General features: G+C 47.0%; 1 protein-coding gene across 1 annotated transcript; it reads left to right on the plus strand.

Moving 5' to 3' along the window:
* The first annotated feature begins 1,255 nt into the window (after nt 1–1,255).
* Nucleotides 1,256–18,488, plus strand: LOC110510805 (metallophosphoesterase 1). Its single transcript, XM_036986672.2, has 9 exons — nt 1,256–1,774; nt 2,023–2,131; nt 3,457–3,560; nt 6,081–6,161; nt 7,012–7,123; nt 9,163–9,240; nt 12,079–12,201; nt 17,561–17,701; nt 18,176–18,488. Exons 1-9 carry the CDS (start codon nt 1,518–1,520, stop codon nt 18,362–18,364), a joined length of 1,194 nt encoding a protein of 397 aa, XP_036842567.2. The 5' UTR covers nt 1,256–1,517; the 3' UTR covers nt 18,365–18,488.
* Nucleotides 18,489–19,539: the final 1,051 nt, after the last annotated feature.

Here is a 19,539-nt window from a genome sequence, read left to right on the forward strand (position 1 = left end):
GATGCTGCAACAAAACTGAAGGTGCACAGCTATGGGGCAACGGGGTTGGCTTAGATTGTTGACAACATGTAAACTATATTTAGTCTCCAATGTTGATTGAAAAAAATTAAGTTGCACAATGAGCCCTTGTTATCTCTCAAATACTTCGTAACAGTTGCTGGTTAGCTAGCTAGCTAAATGACATGAAATCCGCCAAAACACCTCAAGATAAAGATGAAACGAGCCACTTGTGATTCCCCTCATGGCAGTTTCTTGTTCATTGTTGGTAGCTGTCTGGCCATCCAGACTCACGACAACACACGGACTCCTGCCCCCCATTGAAGCGTACGCATCGTTTTCCTGATGTTGTCAGGTAATCCATCTACTGGTTTTTAGGAGGACAATGTGGGGGGGGGGGGGGTTCACACTCCAGTCCAGCTGGAAACGGTGATGCACCTTAAAGGTAGTTGCCAACTGCCATATAAAATCCACAGAAGAAGAAACGTGAAGATGAGAGATTAATAAGGGAAACGAACTCGGTTTCCCCTTTTATCTGTGGAGTAATGGTTGGGAGTAGAGAAACACACGATTTTGTATAATTCAAAAATGGGTCAAAATTCTATAATAAATCCAGATAAAAAGACCGTATAATTTCAGGTCAAATAAAAACACCATGTTTATCTCCCAGGACAAACGAGCTAGAAACAGCCAGCTAGCTAAATGTCCATGAATGTTTTGTGTGTTTCTGCATGTCCCCAAAAAAATGAATATAGTTGATTCACAGTTTTGGTATTTTAACTTGCATGTCATGAGGATAGAACAAATCAACACGCAGCACGATGGCCGACGCAGACGTACAGAGCAGAGCCAGTTTGGTCAGCGTGTTACATTAGGCCCATATTGACTATACAGTTTACACCAGACCGTATCATTGGCCTGCACAGTAAACGGCCTCAGTGTGTTTAACTCAAAACCTTTGTGTACCTTATTGACCAAAAATGAACTGAAGTATGTGTGAACTATATTATTGTAACGACCCTGGGTTTATAATTATTAGTTTATAATTATTATTATCCTACTATCAAGGAGTCGTTATGACCATTAGACCAGTGTGATGTAAATTCCGGGGAAACATCCTCAGGCATTACATAAGAAACTATATTACTGAATGAGCCCTGGTGATAATGCCATTTAAAAGACCGCAGAATCCACAAAGTCTCCCATCAATTATGTCCCCGGAAGTGGTGAAAATATACCCTTTAAAAAGCACCCCACCAGAACTCAACCGCTCACCAATCGACCGCTTGATTGGAGGAGATAAGGCTATCCGCCGCGGTCGGATCTTTGAATTTAAAAAAAAAAAAAATATTATAGGCCTATACGGTATTTATATTACATTTGCACAATGCGATGAGAACGTCACGCAGGCATTGATATTTAGGTTTGAAGATAATAATAAAAAAGACGATGCCTGGTGAAGCGCGGCTCCATCAGTGCGCCTCTATTGCAGGTCATCTGAAAACAACAATAGATATATCATGTCGTGTTTGAGCGTCGCATGCAGCGCTGTTATTGTCCTGTTCGGAGCGGTTTGCAGCGTTTTCATATTCTGTGAGTATCTGATTTATTACGCCGCGATATTACAGTGCGGTTGGCCTGGGATCGACCATGGTGCCCCGGCGAGTGAGAGGAGCGCAGACGGCCAACCAGAGCCGGAGGTTCTCCGCGCTATGGTGCTGTCAGACACGCACCTCCTCGGCGCTGTCGGAGGGCACTGGTTCGACAAACTGCGAAGGTAATTCATCCTCGTAAATCTATATGTTATTATGCATTTTATTTGATTGTGAAACAACAACAACAAAAAAGTATGTTTTGCATAGTTTCTAGGGAACGCATGACGCTCGGTGTCAGCCTATATCCACACTGTCTCTAAGCAGATTAGAGCAGTTCAGTCGTCAGCAATAACAACAGGCAAGGGTAATGCATGGTGCGCTGAGCTGACGGATGATTGACTGATGTGAGGTCTGTCTCTGTGCAACCCAGGGAATGGCAGATGGAACGAGCTTTCCAGACCGCCCTGGCCCTGCTCCGACCTGAGGTCGTCTTTATACTGGGGGATGTGTTCGATGAGGGGAAATGGAGCTCTCCGAAGGTATGTAGCCATAACAAGCACCTTGTAGGTCTACTGCAGTGAATTTGGTGGTGTGTGTGTGTGTGGGGGGGGGGGGGGGGGGGGTAATTTCGGTCAGAAACACTATTACATGTATCTGTAATAGTGTTTCTGTAATGGTGTATATATCTGCTGTATTTATAACTATTGTTCTACTCTATTCTACAACATGTATTCATATATATATATGTATGTACAGTTGAAGTCAGAAGTTTACATACACTTAGGTTGGAGTCATTAAAACTTGTTTTTCAACCACTCCACAAATTTCTTGTTAACAAATGATAGTTTTGGCAAGTCGGTTAGAACATCTACTTTGTGCATGACACAAGTAATTTGACCAACAATTGTTTACAGACAGATTATTTCACTTATAATTCACTGTATCACATTTCCAATGGGTCAGAAGTTTACATACACTAAGTTGACTGTGCCTTTAAACAACTTGGAAAATTCCAGAAATTGATGTCATGGCTTTAGAAGCTTCTGATTTGAGTCAATTGGAGGTGTACCTGTGGATGTATTTCAAGGCCTACCTTCAAAATCAGTGCCTCTTTGCTTGACATCATGGGAAAATCAAAAGAAATCAGCCAAGACTTCAGAAAAATAATTGTTGACCTCCAAGTCTGGTTCATCCTTGGGAGCAATTTCCAAACGCCTGAAGGTACCACGTTCATCTGTACAAACAATAGTACGCAAGTATAAACACCATGGGACCACACAGCCGTAATACCGCTCAGGAAGGAGACGCATTCTGTCTCCTAGAGATGAACGTACTTTGGTGAAAATCAACCTTGTGAAGATGCTGGAGGAAACAGGTACAAAAGTATCTATATCCACAGTCAAACAAGTCCTATATCGACATAACCTGAAAGGCCGTTCAGCAAGGAAGAAGCCACTGCTCCAAAACCGCCATAAAAAAGCCAGACTACAGTTTGCAACTGCACATGGGGACAAAGATTCACCCAACTTGTTGTGGGAAGATTGTGGAAGGCTACCCAAAATGTTTGACCCAAGTTAAACAATTTAAAGGCAATGCTACCAAATACTAATTGAGTGTATGTAAACTTCTGACCCACTGGGAATGTGATGAAATAAATAAAAGCTGAAATAAATCATTCTCTCTACTATTATTCTGACATTTCACATTCTTAAAATAAAGTGGTGATCCTAACTGACCTAAGACAGGGAATTTTTACTTTAAATGTCAGGAATTGTGAAAAACTGAGTTGAAATTTATTTGGCTAAGGTGAATGTAAACTTCCCAACTTCAACTGTACCATGGGTTTTATTTCCCCATCTAACAGAACTGGGAGGATGATGTCTGTCGTTTCCAGAAGATGTTTAGACATCCCAGTGACACAGAGCTGGTAGTTCTGGTTGGAAACCACGACATCGGCTTCCACTACGAGTAGGTGAACATCCACCATGAACTGATGGCACATTATACTGTAGAATTTAGACTGATGGCACATTATACTGTAGAATTTAGACTGATGGCACATTATACTGTAGAATCTATACTGAGGCACATTATACTGTATAATCTATACTGATGGCACATTATACTGTAGAATTTAGACTGATGGCACATTATACTGTAGAATCAATACTGATGGCACATTATACTGTAGAATCTATACTGATGGCACATTATACTGTAGAATCTATACTGATGGCACATTATGCTGTAGAATCAATACTGATGGCACATTATACTGTATAATCTAGACTGATGGCACATTATACTGTAGAATCTAGACTGATGGCACATTATACTGTAGAATCAATACTGATGGCACATTATACTGTAGAATCTAGACTGATGGCACATTATACTGTAGAATCTATACTGATGGCACATTATACTGTAGAATCTAGACTGATGGCGCATTACACTGTAGAATCTAGACTGATGGCACATTATACTGTAGAATCTAGACTGATGGCACATTATACTGTAGAATCTAGACTGATGGCACATTATACTGTAGAATCTAGACTGATGGCACATTATACTGTAGAATCTACACTGATGGCACATTATACTGTAGAATCTAGACTGAGGGCACATTATACTGTAGAATCTATACTGATGGCACATTATACTGTAGAATCTATACTGATGGCACATTATACTGTAGAATCTATACTGATGGCACATTATGCTGTAGAATCAATACTGATGGCACATTATACTGTATAATCTATACTGATGGCACATTATACTGTAGAATTTAGACTGATGGCACATTATACTGTAGAATCAATACTGATGGCACATTATACTGTAGAATCTATACTGATGGCACATTATACTGTAGAATCTATACTGATGGCACATTATACTGTAGAATTTAGACTGATGGCACATTATACTGTAGAATCTATACTGAGGCACATTATACTGTATAATCTATACTGATGGCACATTATACTGTAGAATTTAGACTGATGGCACATTATACTGTAGAATCAATACTGATGGCACATTATACTGTAGAATCTATACTGATGGCACATTATACTGTAGAATCTATACTGATGGCACATTATGCTGTAGAATCAATACTGATGGCACATTATACTGTATAATCTAGACTGATGGCACATTATACTGTAGAATCTAGACTGATGGCACATTATACTGTAGAATCAATACTGATGGCACATTATACTGTAGAATCTAGACTGATGGCACATTATACTGTAGAATCTATACTGATGGCACATTATACTGTAGAATCTAGACTGATGGCGCATTACACTGTAGAATCTAGACTGATGGCACATTATACTGTAGAATCTAGACTGATGGCACATTATACTGTAGAATCTAGACTGATGGCACATTATACTGTAGAATCTAGACTGATGGCACATTATACTGTAGAATCTACACTGATGGCACATTATACTGTAGAATCTAGACTGAGGGCACATTATACTGTAGAATCTATACTGATGGCACATTATACTGTAGAATCTATACTGATGGCACATTATACTGTAGAATTTAGACTGATGGCACAGTATACTGTAGAATCAATACTGATGGCACATTATACTGTAGAATCTATAATGATGGCACATTATCCTGTAGAATCTATACTGATGGCACATTATACTGTAGAATTTAGACTGATGGCACATTATACTGTAGAATCAATACTGATGTATTGTACATTCTAGTACCGTACGGTAACCTCTCTGTTACGTGAACATTCTAGTACCGTACGGTAACCTCTCTGTTACGTGAACATTCCGGTACGGTAACCTCTCTGTTACGTGAACATTCCGGTATGGTAACCTCTCTGTTACGTGAACATTCTAGTACTGTACGGTAACCTCTCTGTTACGTGAACATTCCGGTACGGTAACCTCTCTGTTACGTGAACATTCCGGTATGGTAACCTCTCTGTTACGTGAACATTCCGGTACGGTAACCTCTCTGTTACGTGAACATTCCGTTATGGTAACCTCTCTGTTACGTGAACATTCTAGTACCATACGGCTGCCTCTCTGTTACGTGAACATTCCGCTACGGTAACCTCTCTGTTACGTGAACATTCCGGTATGGTAACCTCTCTGTTACGTGAACATTACGGTACGGTAACCTCTGTTACGTGAACATTCCAGTACGGTAACCTCTCTGTTACGTGAACATTCCGCTACGGTAACCTCTCTGTTACGTGAACATTCCGGTACGGTAACCTCTCTGTTACGTGAACATTCCGGTACGGTAACCTCTCTGTTACGTGAACATTCCGGTATGGTAACCTCTCTGTTACGTGAACATTCGTGATAAATGATGAATTGAGTCAAACTGTTAACGAGATTAAAAGAAGCCCATAAAGTCTCACAAATAATCCACACAGCAGTTTGGACTTGGACTGAAGTCTAACTGGCTTGGTTCTTTGTCCTCCTGAAGAATGGACTGGTTCAAGTTACAACGCTTTGAGAAGGCCTTCAATACCACCTCCACCAGAATGGTCACCAAGAAAGGAGTGAAGTAAGTCACTGCGCTGTTTGACCTCCTTATGTAAATCTCTCTCCATCCCCACTCTATCATCTCTACCCTGTCTCTTTCTCTCTCCATCCCCACTCTATCATCTCTACCATGTCTCTCTTATCTCTGTCTTTCTCTCTCCATCCCCACTCTATCATCTCTACCCTGTTTCCCTTATCTCCGTCTCTTTCTTTCCATCCCCACTCTATCATCTCTACCCTGTCTCCCTTATCTCTGTCTCGCTTGTTCCCCTCTCTCTTCCTCTCTTTCCCCCTGTCTCTTTCTCTCTCCATTCCCACTCTATCATCTCTACCATGTCTCTCTTATCTCTGTCTTTCTCTCTCCATCCCCACTCTATCATCTCTACCCTGTTTCCCTTATCTCCGTCTCTTTCTTTCCATCCCCACTCTATCATCTCTACCATGTCTCTCTTTCCCCCTGTCTCTTTCTCTCTCCATCCCCACTCTATCATCTCTACCCTGCCTCTCTTTTCTCTGTCTCGCTTGCTCCCTTCTCTCTCACTCTCCCTCTGTCTTTCTCTCTCCATCCCACTCTATCATCTCTACCCTGTCTCCCTTATCTGTCTCGCTTGTTCCCCTCTCTCTTCCTCTCTTTCCCTCTGTCTCTTTCTCTCTCCATCCCCACTATCATCTCTACCCTGCCTCTCTTATCTCTGTCTCGCTTGCTACTGTATGAACCCTAAGGTGTTGTCTCTCTACTGTATGAACCCTAAGGTGTTGTCTCTCTCTCTACGGTATGAACCCTAAGGTATTGTCTCACTACGGTATGAACCCTAAGGTGTTGTCACTCTGCTGGTGAACAGGTTTGTGTCTCTCGTTGTTTTTTTCTCTAGCTTTCTGTTGGTCAACAGCGTGGCGTTGCATGGTGACGGTTGTCCTATCTGCCAATCAGTGGAGAAACAGCTTCACACACTGTCCAGGGACCTCAACTGTTCACTACTACAGGTGGGTCTTCTACCCACCCACACACACCCATACCCACAAACACACCCAGGGACCTAAACTGTTCTCAGTGAGTGCCCTCTACAACTCAGACATTTAAAGGAGTTAAAGCTGGAGTCTGATTCGTTACGACTTTCCTGAAGTGGATCCTTTGTTCGTACCCCCTCAGGGAAATTTAACTTATTCCAGAGTCCGCTCCAAGAAGTAGACAAGCTCAGGGCGAGGATCTCCTTCCAGAGAGACATCGGGGATTGTAACATACTCTGTTTCATGAGAGCATGGCTCTCTCTGGACATACTGTCCCTATCCAAACAGCCAGCTGGGATCTTAGTACATCGCAGACAGGAACAATGAACTCTCTGGTAAGAAGAAAGGTGGGGGGAGGGGGGGGGGGCAAAGATAACTGAAGAACCAAGAAATAAAAGATAACTGAACTAAATGACTTATGTACATAGAGTGTAGCACTCACATCCGTCATCATGAAGTGCTCCGAGAGACTAGTCAAGGATCATATCACCTCCACCCTACCTGACACCCTAGACCCACTTCAATTTGTTTACCGCCCCAATAGGTCCACTGACGATGCAATCGTCATCACGCGGCACACTGCCCTATCCCATCTGGACAAGAGGAATAGCTATGTGAGAATGCTGTTCATTGACTACAGCTCAGCATTCAACACCATAGTACCCTCCAAACTCGTCATCAAGCTCAAGACCCTGGGTCTCGACCCCGCCCTGTGCAACTGGGCACTGGACTTCCTGACAGGCCGCCCCCAGGTGGTGAGGGTAGGTAACATCTCCACTTCGCTGATCCTCAACACTGGGGCCCCACAAGGAAGCGTTCTCAGCCCTCTCCTGTACTCCCTGTTCACCCATGACTGCGTGGCCATGCACGCCTCCAACTCAATCATCAAGTTTGCAGACGACACAACAGTGGTAGGCTTGATTACCAACAATGACGAGACGGTCTACAGGGAGAAGGTGAGGTTCTTCACCGCCTGGTACTGCAACTGCACCACCCGCAACCGCAGGGCTCTCCAGAGGGTGGTGAGGTCTCTCCAACGCATCACCGGGGACAAACTACCTGCCCTCCAGGATACCTACACCACCCGATGTCACAGGAAGGCTGAAAAGATAATCAAGGACATCAACCACCCGAGCCACGTCCTGTTCACCCCGAGCTGGGACAGAGAGACTGAAAACAGCTTCTATCTCAAGGCCATCAGACTGTTAAATAGCCATCACTAGCCGGCTACAACCCGGTTACTCAACCCTGCACCTTAGAGACTGCACCACCCGGTTACTCAACCCTGCACCTTAGAGGATGCTGCCCAATACACATAGACCTGGAATCACTGGCCACTTTAATGTTTACATACTGTTTAACTCATAATTACATTACAGCCTTATTCTAAAATGGATTTTAAAAATGTTTTTCTTAAATCTACACACAATACCCCATCATGACAAAGAGAAAACAGGTTTTCCTAATTTATTCAAAATTAGAAACTGAAATACATTATGTACATAAAGTACATGAAAGTGTTTTGAGACTCGAAATGGAGCTCAGGTGCATCCTGTTTCCATTGATCATCCTTGATGTTTCTACAGCTTGATTGGAGTCCCCCTGTGGTAAATTCAATTGATTGGACATGATTTGGAAAGGCACACACCTGTCTATATAAGGTCCCACAGTTGACAGTGCATGTCAGAGCAAAAACCAAGCCATGAGGTCGAAGGAATTGTCCGTAGAGCTCAGAGACAGGATTGTGTCGAGGCACAGATCTGGGGAAGGGTACCAAAAAATGTCTGCGGCATTGAAGGTCCCCAAGAACACAGTGACCTCCATCATTCTTAAATGGAGGAAGTTTGGAACCACCAAGACTCTTCCTAGAGCTGGCTGCCCGGAAAAACTAAGCAATCGGGGGAGAAGGGCCTTGGAAAATATTGCACGCGCGATAAAACAGTGTGTATATTGCGACTGTATGTACCACAATGCTGCTCTCCTCTGTTTCACTTTAATGTTTTGTTATCTGCCAGAATTCTGAGTCCAGAATTCTAAGAGAATACTGCCAAGACGCGTGGACCTATCCTTCTACAACACCTATCATCCTGCAGGTAGATACAATCTTTATTACATAGTAACAACCACTATACTGTTACATAGTAACAACCACTACACTGTTACATAGTAACAACCACTACACTGTTACATAGTAACAACCACTACACTGTTACATAGTAACAACCACTACACTGTTACATAGTAACAACCACTATACTGTTACATAGTAACAACCACTATACTGTTACATAGTAACAACCACTACACTGTTACATAGTAACAACCACTACACCGTTACATAGTAATAACCACTACACTGTTACATAGTAACAACCACTACACTATTACATAGTAACAACCACTACACTGTTACATAGTAACAATGAAAATGAAATACTTACACATAATATAGTTTGTATCAGTAGTGTTAACCACTACACTGTTACATAGTAACAACCACTACACTGTTACATAGTAACAACCACTACACTGTTACATAGTAACAACCCCTACACCATTACATAGTAACAACCACTACACTGTTACATAGTAACAACCACTACATAGTAACAACCACCACACTGTTACATAGTAACAACCACCACACTGACATAGTAACAACCCCATTACACTGTTACAGAGTAATAACCACTACACTGTTACATAGTAACAACCACCACACTGTTACATAGTAACAACCACTACACTGTTACATAGTAATAACCACTACACTGTTACATAGTAACAACCACTACACTGTTACATAGTAATAACCACTACACTGTTACATAGTAATAACCACTACACTGTTACATAGTAATAACCACTACACTGTTACATAGTAATAACCACTACACTGTTACATAGTAACAACCCCTACACCATTACATAGTAACAACCACTACACTGTTACATAGTAACAACCACTACACTGTTACATAGTAACAACCACTACACTGTTACATAGTAACAACCACTACACTGTTACATAGTAATAACCACTACACTGTTACATAGTAACAACCCCTGTTACATAGTAATAACCACTACACTGTTACATAGTAACAACCACTACACTATTACATAGTAACAACCACTACAACCACTACACTGTTACATAGTAATAACCACCACACTGTTACATAGTACATAGTAACAACCACTACACTGTTACATAGTAATAACCACTACACTGTTACATAGTAGTAACCACTACACTGTTACATAGTAACAACCACTACACTGTTACATAGTAATACCCCCATTACACTGTTACATAGTAATAACCACTACACTGTTACATAGTAATGACCACTACACTGTTACATAGTAACAACCACTACACTGTTACATAGTAATACCCCCATTACACTGTTACATAGTAACAACCACTACACTGTTACATAGTAATACCCCCACTACACTGTTACATAGTAACAACCACTACACTGTTACATAGTAATAACCACTACACTGTTACATAGTAATAACCACTACACTGTTACATAGTAATAACCACTACACTGTTACATAGTAATAACCACTACACTGTTACATAGTAACAACCATTACACTGTTACATAGTAATACCCCCATTACACTGTTACATAGTAACAACCACTACACTGTTACATAGTAACAACCACTACACTGTTACATAGTAACAACCACTACACTGTTACATAGTAATAACCACTACACTATTAAGTCAAGGTCCTAAACGATAACAACCACTACACTGTTACATAGTAATAACCACTACACTATTAAGTCAAGGTCCTAAACGATATCTTAACCGCCATCGATAAGAAACATTACTGTGCAGCCGTATTCATTGATCTGGCCAAGGCTTTCGACTCTGTCATTCACCACATCCTCATCGGCAGACTCGACAGCCTTGGTTTCTCAAATGATTGCCTCGCCTGGTTCACCAACTACTTCTCTGATAGAGTTCAGTGTGTCAAATCGGAGGGTCTGTTGTCCGGACCTCTGGCAGTCTTTATGGGGGTGCCACAGGGTTCAATTCTTGGACCGACTCTCTTCTCTGTATACATCAATTATGTTGCTCTTGCTGCTGGTGAGTCTCTGATCCACCTCTATGCAGACGACACCATTCTGTATACTTATGCCCCTTCTTTGGACACTGTGTTAACAACCCTCCAGGCAAGCTTCAATGCCATACAACTCTCCTTCCGTGGCCTCCAATTGCTCTTAAATACAAGTAAAACTAAATGCATTCTCTTCAACCGATCGCGGCCTGCACCTGCCCGCCTGTCCAACATCACTACTCTGGACGGCTCTGACTTAGAATACGTGGACAACTACAAATACCTAGGTGTCTGGTTAGACTGTAAACTCTCCTTCCAGACCCACATCAAACATCTCCAATCCAAAGTTACATCTAGAATTGGCTTCCTATTTCGCAACAAAGCATCCTTCACTCATGCTGCCAAACATACCCTTGTAAAACTGACCATCCTACCAATCCTCGACTTCGGCGATGTCATTTACAAAATAGCCTCCAATATCCTACTCAACAAACTGGATGCAGTCTATCACAGTGCCATCCGTTTTATCACCAAAGCCCCATATACTACCCACCACTGCGACCTGTACGCTCTCGTTGGCTGGCCCTCGCTTCATACTCGTCGCCAAACCCCCGTCTCCATGTCATCTATGCCTCTTCATGCTTCAAGAGATAAAGTGAGGAGAGTTAGTGTCCTGCTTTTAAGACGCTGGTTGACGACACTGTTCGTTATAGCTGCAGTTGTTTCAAATTTTCAAATGTATCTGGAACTTGTGACATTGTCTTTTGTATTTTTCTGTACTATTTCATGTACCTGTTGGGAAGCCAGCTATTCAACAGCTTTTCCTGTCTGTTTCTCCCTCAGCATTACCCTCTGTACCGGGTGAGTGATGCGGGCTGTACGGGTCGGGATGCTGCTCCTCCTGAAGAGCGCCACCTGCTGTTCAGAGAGAAGTACGACGTGCTGTCTCAGGAGGCCTCTCACAGGGTACGTGGACCACTGATAGACTGGTCCCAGATCAGTGTGTGCTCTTGCCAACCTCCATTGCTGTTATTTTCAAGCGCAATATGTTTTGAATAATAACTGACAGGGAGATGACATGACAACATGAACAGACTGGCAGTCACTATGGTCATCATGTTTTTAGTTTTTAGTCATTAAGAACAAATTCTTATTTACAATGACGGCCTAGGATCAGTGCGTTAACTGCCTTGTTCAGGGGGCAGAACGACAGATTTTTACCTTGTCAACTTGGGGATTCAACCCAGCAACCTTTCGGTTACTGGCCCAACGCTCTAACCACTAGGTTACCTGCCTCTAACCACTAGGTTACCTGCCTCACTGCTAGGCTACCTGTCGCCCCGCTAGGCTACCTGCCGCCCCGCTAGGCTACCTGCCGCCCCACTAGGGTACCTGCCGCCCCACTAGGGTACCTGCCGCCCCACTAGGGTACCTGCCGCCCCACTAGGGTACCTGCCTCTAACCACTAGGCTACCTGCCGCCCCACTAGGCTACCTGCCTCTAACCACTAGGCTACTTGCCGCCCCACTAGGCTACCTGCCGCTAACCACTAGGCTACCTGCCTCTAACCACTAGGCTACCTGCCGCCCCACTAGGCTACCTGCCTCTAACGACTAGGGTACCTGCCGCCCCACTAGGGTACCTGCCGCCCCACTAGGCTACCTGCCGCCCCACTAGGCTACCTGCCGCCACACTAGGCTACCTGCCGGCCCACTAGGGTCCCTGCCGCCCCACTAGGGTCCCTGCCGCCCCACTAGGGTCCCTGCCGCCCCACTAGTCTACCTGCCGCCCCACTAGGGTACCTGTCGCCCCACTAGGGTACCTGCCTCCCCACTAGGGTACCTGCCTCCCCACTAGGTTACCTGCCTCCCCACTAGGTTACCTGCCGCCCCACTAGGGTCCCTGCCGCCCCACTAGGCTACCTGCCGCCCCACTAGGCTACCTGCCGCCCCACGAGGGTACCTGCCGCCCCACTAGACTACCTGCCTCTAACCACTAGGGTGACCTGCCGCCCCACTAGGGTACCTGCGGCCCCACTAGGCTACCTGCCGCCCCACTAGGTTACCTGCCACCCCACTAGTCTACCTGCCGCCCCACTAGTCTACCTGCCACCCCACTAGGGTCCCTGCCGCCCCACTAGGCTACCTGCCGCCCCACTAGGCTACCTGCCGCCCCACTAGGCTACCTGCCGCCCCACTAGACTACCTGCCTCTAACCACTAGGGTGACCTGCCGCCCCACTAGGGTACCTGCGGCCCCACTAGGGTACCTGCGGCCCCACTAGGGTCCCTGCCGCCCCACTAGGGTCCCTGCCGCCCCACTAGTCTACCTGCCGCCCCACTAGTCTACCTGCCGCCCCACTAGGGTACCTGTCGCCCCACTAGGGTACCTGCCTCCCCACTAGGCTACCTGCCGCCCCACTAGGGTACCTGCCGCCCCACTAGGGTACCTGCCGCCCCACTAGGGTACCTGCCGCCCCACTAGACTACCTGCCTCTAACCACTAGGGTGACCTGCCGCCCCACTAGGGTACCTGCGGCCCCACTAGGCTACCTGCCGCCCCACTAGGTTACCTGCCACCCCACTAGGGTACCTGCCGCCCACTAGGGTCCCTGCCGCCCCACTAGGCTACCTGCCGCCCCACTAGGCTACCTGCCGCCCCACTAGGGTACCTGCCGCCCCACTAGGGTACCTGCCGCCCCACTAGGCTACCTGCCGCCCCACTAGGCTACCTGCCTCTAACCACTAGGCTACTTGCCGCCCCACTAGGCTACCTGCCGCTAACCACTAGGCTACCTGCCTCTAACCACTAGGCTACCTGCCGCCCCACTAGGCTACCTGCCTCTAACGACTAGGGTACCTGCCGCCCCACTAGGCTACCTGCCGCCCCACTAGGCTACCTGCCGCCACACTAGGCTACCTGCCGGCCCACTAGGGTCCCTGCCGCCCCACTAGGGTCCCTGCCGCCCCACTAGGGTCCCTGCCGCCCCACTAGTCTACCTGCCGCCCCACTAGTCTACCTGCCGCCCCACTAGGGTACCTGTCGCCCCACTAGGGTACCTGCCTCCCCACTAGGTTACCTGCCACCCCACTAGGGTCCCTGCCGCCCCACTAGGCTACCTGCCGCCCCACTAGGCTACCTGCCGCCCCACTAGGGTACCTGCCGCCCCACTAGGGTACCTGCCGCCCCACTAGACTACCTGCCTCTAACCACTAGGGTGACCTGCCGCCCCACTAGGGTACCTGCGGCCCCACTAGGCTACCTGCCGCCCCACTAGGTTACCTGCCACCCCACTAGTCTACCTGCCGCCCCACTAGTCTACCTGCCACCCCACTAGGGTCCCTGCCGCCCCACTAGGCTACCTGCCGCCCCACTAGGCTACCTGCCGCCCCACTAGGCTACCTGCCGCCCCACTAGGGTACCTGCCGCCCCACTAGACTACCTGCCTCTAACCACTAGGGTGACCTGCCGCCCCACTAGGGTACCTGCGGCCCCACTAGGGTACCTGCGGCCCCACTAGGGTCCCTGCCGCCCCACTAGGGTCCCTGCCGCCCCACTAGTCTACCTGCCGCCCCACTAGTCTACCTGCCGCCCCACTAGGGTACCTGTCGCCCCACTAGGGTACCTGCCTCCCCACTAGGCTGCCTGCCGCCCCACTAGGGTACCTGCCGCCCCACTAGGGTACCTGCCGCCCCACTAGGGTACCTGCCGCCCCACTAGACTACCTGCCTCTAACCACTAGGGTGACCTGCCGCCCCACTAGGGTACCTGCGGCCCCACTAGGCTACCTGCCGCCCCACTAGGTTACCTGCCACCCCACTAGGGTACCTGCCGCCCACTAGGGTCCCTGCCGCCCCACTAGGCTACCTACCGCCCCACTAGGCTACCTGCCGCCCCACTAGGGTACCTGCCGCCCCACTAGGGTACCTGCCTCTAACCACTAGGCTACCTGCCGCCCCACTAGGCGACCTGTCTCTAACCACTAGGGTACCTGCCGCCCCACTAGGGTACCTGCCTCTAACCACTAGGCTACCTGCCGCCCCACTAGTCTACCTGCCGCCCCACTAGGGTCCCTGCCGCCCTACTAGGGTACCTGCCGCCCCACTAGTCTACCTGCCGCCCCACTAGGGTACCTGCCGCCCCACTAGTCTACCTGCCGCCCCACTAGGGTACCTGCCGCCCCACTAGGCTACCTGCCGCCCCACTAGGGTACCTGCCGCCCCACTAGAGTAACTGCTGCCCCACTAGGGTACCTGCCTCCAACCACTAGGCTACCTGCCGCTTTCCCCATCTATAGTGTGGTCATCATGTTAGCTTTCCCCATCTATAGTGTGGTCATCGTGTTAGCTTTCCCCATCTATAGTGTGGTCATCGTGTTAGCTTTCCCCATCTATAGTGTGGTCATCGTGTTAGCTTTCCCCATCTATAGTGTGGTCATCGTGTTAGCTTTCCCCATCTATAGTGTGGTCATCATGTTAGCTTTCCCCATCTATAGTGTGGTCATCGTGTTAGCTTTCCCCATCTATAGTGTGGTCATCGTGTTAGCTTTCCCCATCTATAGTGTGGTCATCGTGTTAGCTTTCCCCATCTATAGTGTGGTCATCGTGTTAGCTTTCCCCATCTATAGTGTGGTCATCGTGTTAGCTTTCCCCATCTATAGTGTGGTCATCGTGTTAGCTTTCCCCATCTATAGTGTGGTCATCGTGTTAGCTTTCCACATGTTGTTACGGTACAGCCTTATTCTAAAATTGATTAAATAGTTTTTTTCCTTCATCAATCTACACACAATACCCCACAATGACAGCAAAATACCCCACAATGACATCACAATACCCCATAATGACACCATAATATCCCACAATGACATCACAATACCCCATAATGACACCACAATATCCCACAATGACATCACAATATCCCACAATGACATCACAATACCCCACAATGACACCACAATATCCCACAATGACATCACAATACCCCACAATGACATCACAATACCCCACAATGACATCACAATACCCCACAATGACACCACAATATCCCACAATGACATCACAATACCCCACAATGACACCACAATATCCCACAATGACATCACAATACCCCACAATGAGATCACAATACCCCACAATGACACCACAATATCCCACAATGACATCACAATACCCCACAATGACATCACAATACCCCACAATGACATCACAATATCCCACAATGACATCACAATACCCCACAATGACATCACAATACCCCATAATGACATCACAATACCCCATAATGACATTTTTGAAAATGTATTTTAAGAACTATCACATTTACATAAGTATTCAGACCCTTTACTCAGTACTTTGTGGAAGCACCTTTGGCAGTGACGACAGCCTCGAGTCTTCTTGGGTACGACGCTACAAGCTAGGAACCTCCCATTCTTCTCTGCAGATCCTCTCAAGCTCTGTCAGGTTGGATAGGGAGTGTTGCTGCACAGCTATTTTCAGCTGTCTCCAGACATGTTCAATCGGGTTCAAGTCCGGGCTCTGGCTGCGCCACTCAAGGACAGAGCCTCTTCCCGAAGCCACTCCTGCATTGTCTTGGCTGTGTGCTTAGGATTGTTGTCCTATTGGAAGGTGATCGTTCATTTTTTGGTACCCTTCCCCAGATCTGTGCCTCGACACAATTCTGTCTCGGAGCTCTACGGACAATTCCTTCGACCTCATGGCTTGGTTTTTGCTCTGACAGTCACTGTCAGAGTGGGACCTTATATAGACAGGTGTGTGCCTTTCCAAATCATGTCCAATCAATTGAATTTACCCCAGGTGGACTCCAATCAAGTTGTAGAAACATCTCAAGGATGATCAATGGAAACAGGATGCACCTGAGCTCAATTTTGAGTCTCATAGTAAAGGGTCTGAATATTTATGTAAATAAGGTTTTTCAGTTTTTTTTATTTTTAATACAACCGGCAAAAATATCTAGAAACCTGTTTTCTCTTTGTCATTATGGGGTATTGTGATGTCATTATGGGGTATTGTGATGTCATAATGGGGTATTGTGTGTAGATTGGTGAGGGGGGGGGGAATAATTTGATCTATTTTAGAACGTAACAAAATGTGGAAAAAGGGAAGGGGTCTGAATACCTTCTGAATGTAAAGTCAGATTTTCATCTACTGATCTAAACACAGATACAGGAACTGGTTATCAAGAGTGTTTGATTGGTTCTCACCCTCCTTCCCAGCTGCTGCAGTGGTTTTCATTAGAGTGGTGATCTAAACACAGATACAGGAACTGGTTATCAAGAGTGTTTGATTGGTTCTCACCCTCCTACCCAGCTGCTGCAGTGGTTTAAGCCCCGCCTGGTTCTCAGTGGCCACACCCACAGTGGTTGTCAGGTTCTCCATGACAACAAGTACCCAGAGATCAGTGTTCCGTCCTTCAACTGGAGGAACCGCAACAACCCCAGTTTCATACTGGTAAGTCACTAACTCACAAATAAATGAACTAATTATACCTACTGTACCGCAACTCTAATAATGCCTTGGTACCTCAGCCTGATCCCACACCAGTTTGTGCTTCAGCCATCTCCTTTAATCCCAGGATGTACACACACATCTCTACCTCTACCTCTCCTCTCCCTCCATCACCTCTCCCTCCATCACCCCCCTCTCTCTCTTCTCCCTCCGTCACACCTCTCTCCATCACCCCCTCCTCTCTCTCTTCTCCCTCCGTCACCCCTCTGCCTCTCTTCTCCCTCCGTCACCCCCCCTCTCTCTCTTCTCCCTCCGTCACCCCTCTCTCTCTCTTCTCCCACCATCACCCCCCCTCTCTCTCTTCTCCCTCCGTCACCCCTCTCTCTCTCTTCTCCCACCGTCACCCCCCTCTCTCTCTCCCCCCTCCATCACACCCCTCTCTCTCTCTCCGTCACCCCTCTCTCTCTCCTCTCCAAGGGTTCGTTCTCCTCCAGTGGTTATGGCCTGTCTAAGTGTTTCCTTCCAGAGGAGAGTACAGTGATAGCCCTCTACTGCTCTACAGGAGCCAGCCTCCTCTTCCTTCTCCCTCTGGTCCACTGCCTGTGGATGCGAGGCCTTTTCCGGTGCCTCATCCTCTGTCCAATCAGCAAACACAAGTTTCTCTGACGGTCTCAGGTAGAGGTTGTCCCTGACTGCTGAATGATACAGGGTGAGATATGGGCTACATCCCATCTCAAATGGCACCCTATTCCCTATTAAGTGCACTACTTTTAACCAGGTTAGCCCCATAGGTGCTCTGGTAAGAAGTAGTGTACTACGTAGGGAATAGGGCGCAACTTGGGACGTAGCCACGCTGTCCTCCCCCTAAAGCAGGGGTGACTGGTGCTCCTGCCCTGGGAGGCTGCCGTGGGTTTGCAGGGTTGTGCTCCACCACAGCACTGACTGACATGTTCATGTGAACACAGGACCAAGTCTTGCTGGTTTGCTGACAGGTTTGTTAGAGTAGGGCTGAAACAAAAGCCTGCACACCCAGTAGCCTTCCAAAAGGAAAATTGGTCATCCTATTGGGAGGTAAAGTAATCTGACTCTAGATCTGTAGTTAAGGACAGCCTCTACCTGGAGAGAACCTGTGTGACCCCCTCCCCCCCACAGAGACTTGGACATTTTTGAAATTCTGTATTTTTCTTTCTTTAAAGCTGTGAAATTCCACATTCCAAAAAGAACAAAGAACAGAGTTCAGGATGGAGGTCAGGGGTCAGGATGGAGAATAGGGGTCAGGATGGAGATTAGGGGTCAAGATGGACAACAGGGGTCAAGATGGAGAACAGGGGTCAGGATGGAGAACAGGGGAGAAGATGGAGAACAGGGGTCAGGATAGAGGTCAGGGGTCAGGATGGAGAACAGGGGTCAGGATGGAGAACAGGGGTCAGGATGGGGAATAGGGGTCAAGATGGAGAATAGGGGTCAAGATGGACAACAGGGGTCAAGATGGAGAACAGGGGTCAAGATGGAGAATAGGGGTCAGGATAGAGAACAGGGGTCAGGATGGAGAATAGGGGTCAAGATGGAGAATAGGGGTCAAGATGGACAACAGGGGTCAAGATGGAGAACAGGGGTCAAGATGGAGAATAGGGGTCAGGATAGAGAACAGGGGTCAGGATGGAGAACAGAGGTCAGGATGGAGAATAGGGGTCAAGATGGAGAATAGGGGTCAAGATGGAGAATAGGGGTCAGGATGGAGAATAGGGGTCAAGATGGAGAATAGGGGTCAAGATGGAGAATAGGGGTCAAGATGGAGAATAGGGGTCAAGATGGAGAATAGGGGTCAGGATGGAGAATAG

Source organism: Oncorhynchus mykiss, chromosome 8, assembly GCF_057628025.1.
Source record: "Oncorhynchus mykiss isolate SJ-2025 chromosome 8, ASM5762802v1, whole genome shotgun sequence".
Lineage (NCBI taxonomy): Eukaryota > Metazoa > Chordata > Actinopteri > Salmoniformes > Salmonidae > Oncorhynchus > Oncorhynchus mykiss.

What these genes read in the sequence shown, in the direction of transcription:
- LOC110510805 (XM_036986672.2), top strand. Translation starts at nt 1,518, where the DNA reads ATGTCGTGTTTGAGCGTCGCATGCAGCGCTGTTATTGTCCTGTTCGGA. An exon ending in GACATCGGCTTCCACTACGA is followed by an intron (nt 3,561 to 6,080) that starts GTAGGTGAACAT and finishes GTCCTCCTGAAG; the next exon opens with AATGGACTGGTTCAAGTTAC. An exon ending in GTCACCAAGAAAGGAGTGAA is followed by an intron (nt 6,162 to 7,011) that starts GTAAGTCACTGC and finishes TTTTTTCTCTAG; the next exon opens with CTTTCTGTTGGTCAACAGCG.